Source organism: Andrographis paniculata, unplaced genomic scaffold (genome assembly GCF_009805555.1).
Source record: "Andrographis paniculata isolate CXL003 unplaced genomic scaffold, ASM980555v1 Contig59END, whole genome shotgun sequence".
Taxonomy (NCBI): Eukaryota; Viridiplantae; Streptophyta; class Magnoliopsida; order Lamiales; family Acanthaceae; genus Andrographis; species Andrographis paniculata.
In genome coordinates, this window is record NW_026137594.1 from 5,882,647 (window position 1) to 5,898,876 (window position 16,230).

The 16,230-nt window shown below is 36.9% G+C and overlaps 3 protein-coding genes across 17 annotated transcripts in view; 1 reads left to right on the plus strand and 2 right to left on the minus strand.

Annotated features, from left to right (window-relative positions):
* The first annotated feature begins 956 nt into the window (after window positions 1-956).
* LOC127257819 (uncharacterized) lies at window positions 957-7,703 on the plus strand. Of its 5 annotated transcripts, none has more exons than XM_051284293.1 (16): window positions 957-1,351; window positions 1,664-1,847; window positions 2,030-2,124; window positions 2,256-2,369; window positions 2,679-2,783; window positions 2,881-2,952; window positions 4,101-4,213; window positions 4,405-4,536; window positions 4,914-4,982; window positions 5,336-5,423; window positions 5,540-5,611; window positions 5,702-5,802; window positions 6,001-6,118; window positions 6,652-6,711; window positions 6,814-6,924; window positions 7,324-7,703. In XM_051284293.1, the coding sequence occupies exons 2-16, from the start codon at window positions 1,664-1,666 to the stop codon at window positions 7,432-7,434; spliced, it is 1,545 nt and encodes a 514-aa protein (XP_051140250.1). In that variant the 5' UTR covers window positions 957-1,351; the 3' UTR covers window positions 7,435-7,703. The 5 variants fall into 5 exon arrangements, 2 of the variants coding, with proteins under 2 accessions (XP_051140250.1, XP_051140249.1); XM_051284292.1 differs by having other exon boundaries at window positions 959-1,351; window positions 1,484-1,847; XR_007840129.1 differs by lacking the exon at window positions 957-1,351 and having other exon boundaries at window positions 1,394-1,847; window positions 7,324-7,501; window positions 7,607-7,703.
* A 791-nt stretch (window positions 7,704-8,494) lies between these two features.
* LOC127257821 (proline-rich receptor-like protein kinase PERK1) lies at window positions 8,495-12,098 on the minus strand. 8 transcript variants are annotated; one of them, XM_051284301.1, is made up of 9 exons: window positions 11,447-12,098; window positions 11,104-11,348; window positions 10,718-10,960; window positions 10,356-10,635; window positions 9,891-10,017; window positions 9,740-9,811; window positions 9,324-9,510; window positions 9,080-9,209; window positions 8,495-8,963 (listed from the first exon to the last, which is right to left on the minus strand). In XM_051284301.1, the coding sequence occupies exons 4-9, from the start codon at window positions 10,509-10,511 to the stop codon at window positions 8,700-8,702; spliced, it is 936 nt and encodes a 311-aa protein (XP_051140258.1). In that variant the 5' UTR covers window positions 10,512-10,635; window positions 10,718-10,960; window positions 11,104-11,348; window positions 11,447-12,098; the 3' UTR covers window positions 8,495-8,699. The 8 variants fall into 8 exon arrangements, with proteins under 8 accessions (XP_051140258.1, XP_051140257.1, XP_051140256.1 ...); XM_051284300.1 differs by having other exon boundaries at window positions 9,740-9,805; window positions 10,356-10,555; window positions 10,664-10,960; XM_051284299.1 differs by having other exon boundaries at window positions 10,356-10,555; window positions 10,664-10,897; window positions 11,447-12,097.
* Window positions 12,099-12,789: 691 nt separating this feature from the next.
* LOC127257818 (transportin MOS14) overlaps window positions 12,790-16,230 on the minus strand; it is a 48,316-nt gene continuing 44,875 nt past the window's right edge. For 2 of the 4 annotated variants that reach the window (XM_051284290.1, XM_051284289.1), the window contains exons 23-24: window positions 14,739-14,855; window positions 12,790-13,527 (exon numbers count right to left, since the gene is read on the minus strand). In XM_051284290.1, the coding sequence (XP_051140247.1) occupies window positions 13,291-13,527; window positions 14,739-14,855 (354 nt within the window). In that variant the 3' untranslated portion in view covers window positions 12,790-13,290. Of the gene's footprint in view, window positions 13,528-14,738; window positions 14,856-16,230 lie in introns of those variants that run through there. The other 2 variants (XR_007840128.1, XM_051284291.1) reach the window with 1 other exon arrangement.

Genomic DNA, 16,230 nt, shown 5'->3' on the forward strand with positions numbered 1-16,230 from the left:
TATATTTTTTAATTTATTTCTCTTTCTTTTTCTCTTCTTTCTTCATTCTTCTTCTCTTCTTCATCTTCCTTTATTCCCCAAATTCTTCTTCACACATTTTTTTTCTCTATTTTTTTTTTTCATTCTTTCACTATCTTCTTTTTTTTTTCTTTTCCCTCAATTTTTTTTCCTTCTTCTTCATCTCCAATTCTTCTTCGAAAAATGAGGGGTTGGACACCAATTTTTTTTCCTTCTTCTTCATCTCCAATTCTTCTTCGAAAAATGAGGGGTTGGACACCAATTTTTTTTTCTCCAATTTTTTTTTTTTTTCCAATTTTCTTTTTTCTTTATTTTTTTCTCCAATTCTTTTAATTTTCTTTCTTCTTTATTTGTGTTTAGCGGATTTTAAATAAAAAAAATAAATTGAGACGAAATTCTAAAAATATGGATAAAAATAAGAAAGAAGAAGAGTAAGGAAGAAGAAGAACGAGGGAGAAGAAGAATAAGGAAGAAGTCATTAGGTATTTTAGTAATTTTATATAGAAATGTCACTTTATGGATCAAAAGTCGCATTTCAGGTGTGTGATATACAATTGCCGTTAAATCGTAACGGAAAACCACAAGTAAATTTTTTAGAGTTTTAGAACACGGGGGGTTTTAGCAATTTCGAAAAACCACATGAAATTTTTCGCTATTTTGCCTAATAACAAAAATGAAACACATTCTCCAGCAGTAATAGTAATAAATAGTAGATTAGGAGGAGATGATAAATAAGCAATGGGGAACCACCGGGTAGGAGTTACTTATCCATATCCACTAGACTATTATTATTATTATTATTATTATTATTAGATTTGGTTTGTTATGGATGGACATTGGGTCAAGGGAGGGAGGGATCATTCGAATCCCCCAAAGTAGTAGATGCCTTGCTTGCACTGCGAGAGAGAGAGAGAGAGAGAGAGAGAGAGAGAGAGTTGCCTAATTGATGAATGTGAATGGAGATAGATAGATCATAGATGCATGCCTGGAGGAGACGGACGGTTACTACTTTCTTATTCAATTCCAGCTGTTTCATTTTTCATCTATTAATATAATAGGAGAGGAGAGGACAGAGAAGAGGGATCAGTTATGAAATTGAGGGAGGACAGATGGATAGATAACAGCAAACGGATTATCATCTTATCTTATTACTCTCTCTTTATTACATTTTCATATAACTCCTAATATAGCAAGCAGGGCATCATCATCATCGTCGTCATCAATTATTATTGTTTGTATCTGTATCTGTCTACTGTCGTCACCTTATCATCAAATTCAGCAGCAGTGCGGGAAGAAGAAGAAGAATAATAATAATAATAATAATAATAAAAAGGTAATATTCGTAGTAATATTTGGTAATAGGTGTATAGTAATAGATATTCATCATCCCGCTCTCTGTGTGCGTATTTATTATTTATCTATAGTCTGTCTGAATTAATCAATGAATCGTTGGTTGGATCCGCAGGAGGAGCAGGCAGCTTAGCTTCTGTTTCTTCCTGATTGGATTGGATCGGATCTCGTATGATCGAGGGGTTACCGTCCTTGTACTTGTGTTGTGTGCTTGCCGCCCCCGCCCCCTCCTTATTTGTTGTTATTATCAGTACTGTACACTACCTCCCTCCTAATAAACGATACGACACGACAGATGCCCGCACAGGGAAAGGGAAAAAGAAAGGCGGAGGAGGACGGGGAGGAGGTGACGCCGATGGAGCAGAACACGAAGATGACGTCGGCGCCGAGGACAAACAAAGATGTCATCAGGATGGAGCGAGAATCTGTTATCCCAATCCTCAAGCCCAGGCTGATCGTGCACTTGGCTAACCTCATTGGTACTCTCTCTCTCTTTCTCTCTCTCCCCTTTAGCCCAAAGGATTCCTTCGGTCCTGCTCGCTCCCCAGCCTTGATTTTTCGCTCCACTTTCAACTAAGCTAATATCACACAATACAACAATCGCTTCCTTTCCTCAATTACGTCCAACTTGCCATCTCATCGTCCCCTTGACATTCTGCAGAGCATAGTTCTGATCGTGCTGACTTTTTGAAACTCTGCAAGCGAGTGGAGTACACAATTCGAGCTTGGTACATGCTGCACTTTGAGGACCTCATGGTAACCTCTTTCCCCTTTTTCAAATATATCTTATCATTTTATCTAAACTCCTCTCTAGTCTGGCTCTTATATACACCAATCTCTCCTCAAGCATAATATAATATATCGGATATGAATGTGGTTGCTTGCAGCAACTGTACTCGCTTTTTGATCCTGTCCATGGTACCCAAAAGTTGGAGCAGCAGAACTTGTCTTCAGATGAAGTTGATGTTCTTGAGCAAAACTTCTTGAAATACTTGTTTCAGGTAGTAATTTAACCCTATTTTGCTTTTCAGGAAAAAGCATATTCAACCATTACCCTATGTCCAGTTACTCCATTTCCGTTGAAACTTAGCGTATTCTTGTGTATCACCTCTTATTTATGTCACTACAGACACCCTCTAGGACACCAATTTGATTAGATTTACGTACTTCCAGCAGTTTGATTACTTTGAGCTTGTTGGACATTTAGGCTCTTGATCTACTGCATCTTGTGGTGGATGGCAGTTGTGTCGGCTCTCCTTTATTATTATTATTATTATTATCATTGATGAATTATACCCCTTATTGTGCAGGTTATGGAAAAAAGCAATTTTAAGATAGTAACTGATGAAGAGATCGATGTTGCTCATTCAGGACAGTATCTCCTCAATCTCCCCATTACAGTTGATAACTCAAAGGTACAGATTATCAATTTTTATGATAAGTACAGAGGCATACTTCTTGGCTTCTTTAATCATTCTTCTTTTTTGGTACATTTATTTTTGCTCAATGTAGCTTGATAAAAAACTTTTGAAGAGTTACTTTGATTCACATCCTCAAGAGAACCTCCCGGATTTTGCTGATAAGGTATCTTTATCACCTCTTTCTCCTGTTTCTGACTACTCACAAATGTGGAAATTCTATAAGACATGGTTTTTGGATAAGATTTTCAGATCACTTGCTTTCAAATACATCACTAAATCTGGAAATTGGCATGAAATCTCACAAAAATATAAGAGTATCATATATAGTGAATAATAGGTATGCGTGGCCTGCTAAATTAAACCCATTTATCCTAACACTGCAGTCATAAATAGCCATAATTCTTTCTTTCTTTTTTATTTTATTATTTTATTATTTATTTTTATTTTTATTTTTTATTTTTTATGATGACACATATAGCCATAATTCTTGCTGGAAATTATACTGGGTTACTTTAATAGAATTAAAGTTTTTTTTTTTTTTGATCGGGAAAGCATACATTATTTGAAAAGCAAAGGAGAATATTTAAATGAACTTACATATTTCAATGGAGGATGCACATATGAGCAGATTTTAAAGCATCCTTGTATGAACTGAAGTAACTTTATTAGCATTAAAGTAACCAAAGAAGTGTTACTTTAAAATTGTTTATGGAGTTTGAAATTGTGTTGACTGATAGTTTCTGTGCAATCTTTATTAACATACTCTAAGGTGATCTGTATAATATTGTTGAGACAAGGCAGACAAGAATGATCCAACTATTTGCATTTGTATATGGTTGACATGTTCAAATGCAGCATTGAAATTTCATCTTTAATTTCATGCATTATCATTTTCATTTTTATCCTCCCGGCGTAAAAAATGTCTTTCGTGCACACGAGATGTGTTTCTTATACTAAATAAAATGTGTGTACATTATTTGAAAAGCAAAGGAGACAATTAAAATGAACTTACATATTTCAATGGAGAATGAACATATGAGCAGATTTTAAAGCATCTTTGTGTGAACTAAATAGGTTATTTAGAAGGTTCATTTTGAATAAAATACCACATAATGTGATACAGGATTGTTTGGTTGATTCTGTAAAACTGTATAACCCCTATAAAAATACCACATGCTTTGAAAATTTGCATAATCATAAAGAATAAGTACTTACCTTGTTTCATTAGAATGATATGTATGGTTGTTTTTGCGGTATTTTAAAACATGATATTGAGCTGACTTTTACTCATATTTCTCCTTATTATTTTAGTATGTAATCTTTCGGCGCGGAATTGGCATTGATAAGACCACAGATTATTTTTTCATGGAGAAAGTCGATATGATCATTGCACGTTTCTGGGCATGGATTCTGAGAAAGACAAGGTGAGCGGCATGCGGTAAAACTTTGAGCTTGACAGAATGGATTGTTTATATCTTAATGATGGTCATTATCAGTCAACTGTTATTCTCTTGATTGCTGCTTCCTCGTCCACCCTGTGTAACTTTCCTCTGTTTTATGCAGAAATGTTACTTAGGCTTCAAATTCTAAGCCAGTAGTATGGTTTGAATTGCAGGTTGCAAAAGGTTTTCTCGAGGAGATCAGAACGGTCCAAGAAGGATCCCAAGAAAGATGACAGAATTAGCTCTGAAGAACATGGTGATGCATTATATGTTGAACGTATTCGTCTCGAGAACATGGAGCTCAGGTTTTATAGTGTTCTTCTGTTATTGTGGCACCAACCATCAATTACATTATTTTTATTTAGTGTTTACTCTGGCTTTCCCATTCCATCACATCAAGAAGTTTACTTTTCGTTGGAAACTTGAGTGGATCATGCACCAAGCAATCTACATCAGAACTAAATAAATCCTAGTGCATTCTGTCGGAATATTTTCAAATTGGTCAAAAACCAGGATCAAGGTTGCGACTTTATACCAGGATCAAGGTTGCGACTTTATTAAGTGTGTCACTTTGTCAAACATAATATCTATATTTCTTGTGGGTCTTTTTGTTTTCAGCTGTTATAATCTTGGTATTGATCTGTTTCATCTTATTAATGCCTTTAAACTTTCTCTGCTCCAGTGCCCGTAATCTGTCAAGTCGGATTACAATTCAAGAACCAACTTTTGATAGGATCATTGTTGTCTACAGGTAATTTGCCAACTTAATATCGTATAGTGTTGAGATTTCTGTTTCAATTTGTCTGGTTTTTTCCTTTAGTTTGGGTCTATATTTCCTTGTCTGTTGTCTTCCAGTCTCTTTTTGCTTGTGTGACTTGATGTAGTTTAAAAATTTACTGATGTACTTGTAATTCATGCTGATCTCATGCACCTGTATGTTCGAGAATATTAAATACACATTGCTTGGGAAATTTTCAACCATTCGTGGTGTGTGCAATTTGTTGGCTAGTTGTTCAGGTCCTGCTTTGTTAGTAATTAGTCACCAAACTTTATTTCTTCTTTTGCTAAATTTACTAAAGATTAATTGGAAATGTATACATGCAGGCGAGCAAGTCCTCAAAGGAAAGAGGAAAGAGGCATATATGTGAAACATTTCAGAAACATTCCTATGGCTGATATGGAAATTGTACTTGTAGGGTTCTTTCATCCCCAAAGAAGCCATTTCAATTTTCTTTTGATGCAGCTTCTGCAAAGTTTGTTTTCTTGTATTTATTAACCACATCTGGACTTTCCTTGTTCTTCTGACAGCCAGAAAAGAAAAATCCAAGTTTAACACCAATGGACTGGGTTAAATTTCTTATATCTGCAATAGTTGGACTGGTTCGTCAGCTTGTTTGCACTTGTAATATTTTGGTAAATTTTATTGGTAAATCTAATTTTAACACATCTATGTTCTGTTGGCTCTATCAGGTTGCTGTTATTGGATCAGTTGAAATGCCAAAAGCTGATCTCTGGGTCATGTTTGCAATACTGTCAACTGTGATTGGTTATTGTGCTAAGATTTACTTCACGTTAAGTATTTCTTCCTATGACATTTTATTATGATGCATCTAATTGTGGAACTTTTATGAGAAGCTCAATTTATGTGGAATTGCACTGTTCATAACAATACTTCTGGATAAACACTCTACATCAGATTTGATGTTACTGCATGCATGCAATAATGGATTTGACACTTTTGCTGTCACTGAAGTTTGTTAAGCTGCCAGGTTTCAACAAAATATGGCTACATACCAGAACCTAATCACACAATCAATGTACGACAAACAATTGGATAGTGGAAGGGGAACCCTTCTTCACTTGTGCGATGATGTAATTCAGCAAGAAGTAAGAAATTTTAGTAGTTTTTCTTTATATATGTTTTGGATTGTATTGGGAATAGGTAAAACTTGAATGGAAAATAGGTGTTGAATGTGATGCTTTAAATAGAAAATATATTTTTGATGTTATATTTTTAAAAAAAAGATAAGCCTTTTATCTGGGGTTTTTTATAGATGGAATTTTGTTATGATTAGTGCAAAAACAAAGTTGAAAACATAAATAAACAGAAGTACCCTTGTTCAAAATGCATCTTAGTTTCATAGGGGTTTGATGCAACTGTATATAATGCTATTAATCTTTGGTGAACAGTTTTTTTGTTTTTTTACTATTATTATTATTTGTAATGCTTTGAAATTGTTGTTTTGCTTTCTCTGAATTCAGTAGAGGTAGTTCAGATTCTAAAATAATTTAGTTGCCCTCTGAGCATGTATGGATATGCACTCCTAAAACCATGGATATTCTGAGTGTCTGTATGCGTGTAGTATAAATTAAAATTGCTAATAGATGTACCGGCAATTACTAATCATGCAAATATGCAGGTAAAGGAGGTAATCATTTCATTTTTTATATTGATGGAACAAGGGAAAGCTACTTTGGAGGTATGTAAAGCTGGTACATTACATGCTACCTTTTGCATTACTATTGAGCTTGACATGTTCATTGTGTATTTTCAATCTCAACATTCTGATGATGTGAAACAGGATCTTGACCAACAATGTGAAGAACTAATACTTGATGAGTTTGGTGAACGCTGCAATTTCGATGTTGATGATGCAGTACACAAATTGGAGAAATTAGGAATAGTTTGTCGGGTGAGTTTGGCTCAGCTTGTTTTGATTCATATTAGTAGTCCTCAGATATCTTTTTTGTGCTTATAAAACCTATTTATCATCAGATTTGATGTGTTTTGAAGGGAATCTTAAATATGATTTGAGATTATGGAATAAGTTCTACTTTCCACTTCATAGCACTTCCAAAGTGATTGTATTTGAGTAATTATTTCAGTATGACATTTTGAGCTTGTGTTGAAGTTTCTTGAATAATGACTTACCCTAGTCTGGTCACATATAGTAAGAATGGCCTACTTTTGACTTAAAAAAGAAAAAAGAAAGAAAAAAAAAAGAAAGAATATTGCTGAAATACCTAGTTTTTGATATTTAGGAATTTATTTTCAGGCTTCAGAACTGATTTGTTTGTAATCCTGATATTAGGATACAATTGGAAGGTATTATTGTGTTGGCCTAAAGCGTGCTAATGAGATCATTGGCACAACTACTGAAGAACTTGTCCTTAAAGCTAAACAAGGATCTGCTCCTGCTTGATTTGTCGTCAACATTTTGCAACTTTTGTCGTTTGCAGAAGAGGTGGGATTTGCTTTGTTTATCATAGGTAGGCTAGGTTCCTTCTCATGGTGTTGTGATGATGCATTGTCTTGTGCTTTCTGCTTGTTTAACAATTTAAAATCTGCTTTTGTTTGTTCTTTTTGTATCGAAGGAGTGGTTTAGTTGTAAGTGAATGGTTGACATTGTGATAGATATCTCAGTGTGGCTTGGTTGATAAATGAGGATGGGTTGGTTGACTTGGTAGAAAATCTGCATGTATAAATAAGGTTAGTCCATGTTAGGTTTGTTGCCATATTTCTATGATTTAACATAACAACTAACGCTTTTCTTTTTTCTTTTAATTTTCTTTTATTTTCAAAGGTAATGTACAACTTGTTGATGTTGCGGTTTGAGGTGGTATTGATGTCATTGGTGCGGTGTGCATAGCATAGTTGAATAGGTACCATACCAACTACTGGGCATTCTTTTATTTATTTATTTATTTATTTTTATAACGTGGAAAATCTGCAACTTCTATTTGAAAGAGTGCATTATGAGTAAATCTCCGCCGAACTTAATATCCGACAAATTAGTTCGGCAAGACAAGTTATACTATGCGAACTTGAAAGACGTGTCGGGAGTTTGAACTCATAATGTGCTGGGCATTTTTTCTGTCATTTGTCTTTTCCCTTGATGATTCCCTTTTTCAACTGCTTTGATTCCTTTGCTTGGTTATACATACATAAGCCACGGAGGACGTATTAGTTTTCTTTCCATCTTCTTTTCATACATACATAGCTGCACTGGCAAATGGCAATTCAAGCAAAGCAGGTTGCAACAATATCCCTATCCACACACATAGAAAAGTTTCATATATGTCATCAAAAAAAAAGAAGAAAAGTTTCATATATTCAATCTTATTTTATTATAATGTATTTTAAATGGAAATTATGCAATTTACCCTGTACCACATCCCTAAACTCTTTAAAAGGAATCAAATTCCATCTCTTTACAATGTGTCCAATCCAAACTTCATACTTCAATATATATATATGATGGATGGTTGAAAGAATGATACAATAACAAAAAGGGACTAGTAAGGTTTTATAGGCACATTAATTGACAAGTTTTTAAGGATATGAAAAAATAAAAAATAAAATAATCCAACTGTAGTTTATACAATTGTCAAACAGTTGGAGGGGGATAAGTGTTTTTAGTATGGTGGTAAAAACAATATAAGGCAAGGCACACAGAGACTGAGTGTGTCATTTAGAAGCCATAAAAAGCTTGCTTCCCAGGGTCACAACTGGAGTTCCTTCTCCCATGATTGTTGTGAGGCTCATTTCTTTCTCAAGAATCCGATCCAGTTCAGTTACCACATAGGTCATGGCGGGGCGCCTCTCACTGGACGGGTTGACGCAGTGCACTATCAGCTCTATCAACTCATCCATTCCTTCCCTTGTATAACTATTGCCCAATCTCTTATCGATTATAGAAGATATGCTGCCAGAATCCTCAAGGTTTTGCACCTGCAAAGAAGAACAAACAACATCGTAACAATATTAATTGAATAATGTCTTCTATTACTACCAACCATATTCTTTTCTTTAGCAAAGGAAAGGGCTTTGAGGTTCATTTGATTTACCCATTCTATTGGATTCTGATGATCTGAAGACAGCAAGGCTCTTGCTTCCTGCCCACTAGCTAACTCCAAGAGAAATATCCCAAAACTGTAAACATCACTTTTGTCTGAAAATCGTCTGAATTCACTGACCCTACACAAGCACAGCACAGCACAAACAAACATGATTAATAACACCTAGCAGCCAAGATGTAATTAATGTAAGCAAACTAACAACTGGCATGCGTATTATTATTATTATTATTACTCTGGAGCAAGGAAAGTCTCATCTCCTGCCACTTGAGAAGATGAACCTGCAAAATCAAATCTTCCAAGAAAATTGCGCAACCCAGCATCTGCAACTTTAGCTATGAAATTCTCATCTACAAGAACATTTGCTGTTTTGAAATCCTTGTGTATCAACCTAGGAGTGAGGGAGTGGAGATGAGCTAAACCTGCACATAAGAAGATAAAAAAAGCATGGTAGAGAAGATACCATAAAAGCAATTAATTACCATGCAATATGTGAAAGATCAAACTAGCAGAGACCAATATCAGGTCCAGCGGGAATTTACACAAGTATCAAGCTGTCATCTTCTGTATAATGTTAGTATTGGCAACATATAAGAAGATAAACTAATACCAGGAAAGCCAAAAATGCTCACTGATGTTTCAGAGGATCACCTTTAGCTGCCCCAAGAGCTATTGAAAGCCTGTGCTTGAATTCAAGCTTTTCCTGTGAAACCTGACCTGCACCTGAGATTAGGAAATGAAATAGGATACATATTGCTCACAAAGGACGAGGAGGAAGAAATAATGGAGGAAAACTCATTACCATACAAGTGAAAAGAAACACTTCCATTAGGAATGTACTCATAGACAAGAATCTGTACATCATTTTCCTGGCAACAACCTAAAAGTGTGACCAGATTTCGGTGTTGAATAGATGAAAGATACCGGACCTGATAAGAAAACCAGCCAAACTCAGTCTTTCATCAAGCCATTACTTATTTATTTGTTGCAGCCAATGCACGCAGCAATTTTTCTAGAAAGGGGGCATGGGGGCTCGATTAATGAGTCAGTGATGGAAACACATAGGAACTTGATGTTACAAACTGTAAAACAAGAACAAAGAGAAAATGAGAAGAAAGGAAGGAAGGAAGGAGAATAATTATGTCTTCTTAAAACAAGCACAGAAATGAGTGAATAGATGTGTTAAAAGCACAAACAATACAATACAATACAATACAATACAATACATGATGATGGAGAATTGAATTGAGATTCGGTAGGTGAGTACCTCATCAAGAAAGTCCTGAGAGGGGTTGCCAGGTCGTTTTTTAATTGCTACCAGCATCCCATCATGAAGCAATCCTTTGTACACCTCCCCAAATTTTCCTTGCCCTATCAAACTCTTGTCGCTGAAATTTTTTGTGGCTAATGACAGTTCATTCATCTCAAATCTCCTGGCATCCCGGACAGTAAATTCAATCCTCCCAACTGCACCACAACATTCAATTCAATGCTCTCACCGTCAGTCAGTCATATGCACTATGCAGCGGGACTGGACTGGACTGGCACTGCCACAGCGCATGAACAGTTAGTTACCTTGAACAGATGGATCAGAGGAACCTGTCTCCGATGTTCGAGAAACGTTCCTACCGTGAAAAGAGCGACGACACCAGATCACTAATATAATCATCCCCACCAATGCCACGGCTCCTCCTGCAGCACCTCCTAAAATTGCTGCAAGAGTCGTCGCCATTTGTTTGTGGACTGGGATCCACCGCACCTCACCTCAGCTACAGGTTTGTTTTGTTTTGTTTGTGGATGTGAAAAGGGCTGAATATCACGCGACGACGCATGGACCATGGAACAGAAACTTCATTCAGATTATGCACAAATCTAGTTTAAAAAAAAAAAAAAAAGGAGAAAAAGAGAGAGGATCAGGATGCGGGGGTGAGGATAATGAGGACTGGAACGAACCGACCAAAAGATCAATAAGAACAGAACAGAACATATAAAGGGAAGATCGCATCCGAACCCACCCAGTGTTTGGGAGAAGAAGAGATCCAGTGGGTCTGGCACCAAAACATTTTCAGATCGGGGCATCCCCATTCCAGCATTGATGGATGGGATCTAATAGGTAGTTGTACTTCTTCTGCAATTGGAAGGAGAGAGGCGGCCGGGGAGCCACTTGTCTTCAACAGCTCATCGTTGGACTTGGACCGACCGCACAGCACAGCACAGCACAGCAAGCAAGCAATCATGAAGTGAAGCTCATAGCTAGAGCCTACAAACAAACAGAAAAGTTGATTCTCAATGGTCTTTGTATTTGTATTGATGATTTTGGCGGTGAATGAAGAAGAAGAGTAGAGGGAGGTCACATACATACATACATACATACACACACAGGGCTTGCTGGCTGGCTGAGAATTACTTATTGAGTATATCTATATCAGAGCTTGGACTGGCAGTGGCAGTGGCAGGCAGAGGCGATATGCAGCATCCTTATTTGGTTCATCAGTCGTTTATTTATGTCATCTGGCCATGTGTGAGGGTCTTCCGTCTGTAAACTAACTAATCATCAGATCAGTGACAGGAGAGGAGAGGAGGAGGAGGAGACGTGGCCTTGCCTTGTTGGTGGCAAAGATAACGCGCCGGCAAAAGGATCTATAACTCCCCACCAAATCCCTTCCTTGCCTTGCCTTGTGTACAGAAGAAGGAGAAGAAATAAAGAAAGAAGGAAAGAAAGAAAAGAATTATCAATCAAGGAAATGTGGTAATACAAGTGAAGCGAAAGAGATGTGATGTGATGTGCTGTGCTGTGCTGCGGAGGGGAAGGGGAAGGGGAAGGGGGGCTCCTCTGTTATGTTTGGATTCCAGAAAAGAATAGTATAATACAATACTCTACTACTACAAACTACAAAGGAAAGGAAAGGAAGGAGATTTGATGAGAGGCTGCTAGAGAGAGACACAGACAGACTCGTGAGAGGAGGAGAGATTCGTCCCAACTGGCTGGCATCGGCATCGGCATCAACTACTACAATCAATATTTATTATACATGGATGAGAGAAAAAAGGGATGCCTCCTCAGGGCCTACACTACCTGTTGAATATGTATACAACAAACAACTCAATTAATTAATTGATTAATTACAATTAATTATTCTTACATGACACGACATGACATGACATGACATGACATGACATCTCAAAATTATACAGTAATGGTAATAACAATCATGAGATGAGATGAGTATGGTATGGATGGAAAATGCCCCGGTCTCTTGTTGCTTTTAGAGAACAAAAACCATAACATACACATATTGTTATTATTATTATTATTATTATTATCGAGTAGGAGGTGGGTGAAGTGGGTTGGGTCGTGGTTCATTCATTACAACTTCAGCTCTGCATAACATTTTCCCTTCCCCGCCAATCCTCCTCTGATTGTGTTCTGCTCTGCATTATGCAAACCAACATCAACAACGAACCTGCAATCAGTCCAGCCACAACTCGGCCTTCGCCCTTGCCCCGACCTGCCACCAGTGTATGACATTTCTCCTAATAATCATTATGTTTTACAAATCAATTATCAGTGTCGTACTGCTAGGCTAGGCTGGGCTGGTTGTTGATATATACATATATGTTATATTATATTATGTACACTACTGCTCCGTTCAATACAACGTCAAATGTGTATGTATGACAACAGCGGCAGACAATAAGAATAAATAACAAATCTCTTTATTAGTAACGGATACAAACATGTATGTAGTTGCATCATCATCATCATCATCATCATCATCATCATCATCGTCCACTTGTAAAAGGGGTTTGTCATTCGAAGCTAAGCATTAAGTAGTTAGTACTCATGCAGGCGGATAAATCAGCTACAAAATTCCAATCCTCCAACAAACACACACCTTCATCAACTTAATTGAATAAATGTATAAATCCCTCCCTCCCTCCCTTTTGATTTGAATCCTCCTCTATTGACAAAATTGAGATTACCTTCCACTTGCTTGGGAGGGAACGTTGGGTGGGGTGGGGTGGGGTCGGGGGGGTGCTAGTGGTAATAAACAACTTTCATTCAACAGCAGTGTGTTGTCATATTTATTTATTATGCTACTAGACTGACTATGCACAGAGCGAGCTTGCCAAGATGCCTGCCTGCTTGCTAATTGCTGCATTAGATTAGTGTTTTGTTTTAAATAGGAAAATATACCAAATCAAGTTAACTGTGAGATATTCCTATGGTTATCAGCAAATTCCCTAAGTAAGCGCTTGAGGAAGCGTCCTCCTTTCCCTTGCATATAACCACGCCCATGCCCATGATCCTCGCCTTCTCCACATTGCTGCCTGCTCCTAAGATAATCTGATGCTGCATCAACCAGAGCCTTCACCCATATGGGCACTAGAGATTCAACTTCACCATCTTTTAGATATTCCGCAGGCAGCATCCACAACTGAAACACCTCCGAAAATGTCATTTTTATATATACGTACAGCACTATTGGAAATTCAAATAGGAATATTTCAGACAGCTGCAACTTCATTTGATTAAAATTTATTCTAAAAACATCAACACCTCTCACCTGCTGTTACTTGAGCACAACCTCCTATCAAGTTCATATTTTTATTTAAGCAATTCAAGGCAGAATGAGATAAATCTCCATGTTTAATCCAATCAACAATTGAAATTCAGCAATGCCCAGAAGTTCAAGAGAACCATCAGAATATTCTAAACATCATGCATAAGCTTTCAATAGCATTGATTTATAAGATTGGCCATAGCTTCCGTCTATCTGTTCTGTTCTTTCAAATATAAGAACAAGATTGATTTCTTCCCTCCACATATGGTTTCACCACAACATAGGTGCCACCTTAGGCTTAGCCACATTGAAATAAGCAAAGTAAATTCAGTTTGGCTGAATTCCGGAAAAGGAATAGAAGGGGAAAAAAAAAAAAAAAAACTCACAGAAATGGCTAAATAAGACCCCAACACAACTATACTAGCCCATTACTTAAATCTATAATGGCCATAGCACTTGAGAGGGTATATTTGTTTTAAAAAAATAAAAAGGGTTAAATTACTACACGGGAATTTAGAAAGCTGACATGATTTACAGGTTGGAACTTTATAATTCAGTGCATAAACCTCAATGGGGCTGATATTTTGAATTTTTTTGATCAATAAAGTAAAAAAAATGAGACTTTCCTTCGAAACTTTTTATCCGAGAAAGTACAAGAAGACTTTGATTGATGTTTTAGAATTGTGAGACAGCAGTTTAATGATAGACTTTAATGCCTGTAGAGTAATTGAGATGAAGATTGTAGACTCTTCAAAAGTATTTTCACTAAAAGATGTTCGACTGAAAACTAAATAATTTCTAAATTTCTAACGTGAAAACTGCTTGATAAACTGCTGCGCCTTTTCAAGTTGTCCAAATTTAATTTTTACTGGTTTTCGACAACTCAAGTTTCCCAAAGAGAAAGTAGCATGACAAATCAAAGATTTAGATTTCGAAGTTTGCCAACCCCAACACAGATAAACGGATAGAACACTGACTCAAAGATAGTCTGAAAGCAGCATTGCAGGTTGACAACACTTCCTTGTTTATAATCAGCTGTAATACATAAGTAATGGAGCAAGGGGGAAAGGGAGAGAGAGACTTACAGCAGAGTAAAGCCATCTCTGTAAAATTTCCCAGGAGATGAAAACTTTCCAATTTGTTCTTTCACTTAAACTGCATATTGCGGCCAACTGTTGGAGGATAGTAGCAGACTTTTGAACCTGCAATAAAGTAACAACAATTACACATAGAAACTAAGTAAAAATTTTATTCATGCCAAATATTCAATAGATCAATTATGTTGATCCTAGCAATGCACTGTTACAATGTAAGCCCTTGTTTTAATTTACAGATTATGGAAAAATGAGGCAAAACCTCTCATTCATCATTCCAGAAAGGCCCCACCACTCCCACTTCCACTCCCAACCTTACTCCCACTCCCATTCCCACTCCTGAGGGAGAAAATTCACAAGCTTTGATCCTTCACAAAAATTCCTTTATCACGTCAGGACCTCATATTTCTGATTTGGTGATGCCTCAAGAAACTTGTCTATTCACTCAGATCTTTTGATATGCTTGTAGAAATCCTTCAGCTTACACTCAAGAAGTTTTATTTCGTACACTATATCGACTTTCAATGTTGAACATGCCAAATGCTTCTATTTTGTGTATGTTAAAAGGACATCTCACCTAAAAGTATAAGTTGATAAAGAAATGCATCATTATCTACTAAAGTCTTCCAATACGCCCCCTCACATGCATGCGGGATTCACCTCACACAACCCTTGCCATGGACGATTTTTTTCCCCCACAAAGGGTGGCAGTGGGACTCAAACACAGAAGCTTTTGCTCTAATACTATATTGAATTACCATCTTATCTAGTTAATCTTTAGGCAACTAGGATTGACTATTCCAGAGTATATAGGCAAGCTTTTGTTCATAAAGGCTGAACTTAATTATGTTTTGCCTCTGGAGGGGAATGACAACTGCTGAAGAGCTTGCTCAGCACTAGACATTCTTTATGGTCTTTCCTCTTGTTGGCCTTGGTCCTGATCTGAGCCCGGTTCGTGATCAACTTCTTTTTAGCTTGACAGTTATAACCCTTAATGATGCTTATTCTCATCTCTTACGTGTGTCATTTGTTGCTCATCCTATTATTACTTATGGTGACAAGTCTGGCTACAGTGTCTTCACTTGTGCGTGGTGATTTTGGTTCTCGTGAGAGTTCTCGTCTCTTACAAGGGTCATTTATTGCTCATTGCAAAAGATGGGGCCATACATGTGACAAATGTTTCACGCTATATGGCCGGCCACCTTAGGCTATTATTGCGCAAGCTGAAACTCCTCTTTTGTTAGCCAATTCTGTCACTTTAACTGGTTCAGACTATGAGTACAATCTTACCAAGCTTCGAAGCAATTGTCGCCTTCATCAATTGCCTCTATCGCTGCTCACACTGGTATATCTCTTGGACCATGGGTCTTTGATTCTTGATAATCCAAAACTATTTTTTGAATTTTACAAATCTATTTCATTACACAATGTTACTTTGGAAGATGGTTTTCAAAGTTTTTGTTACGGTTGTCACTGATGTTCA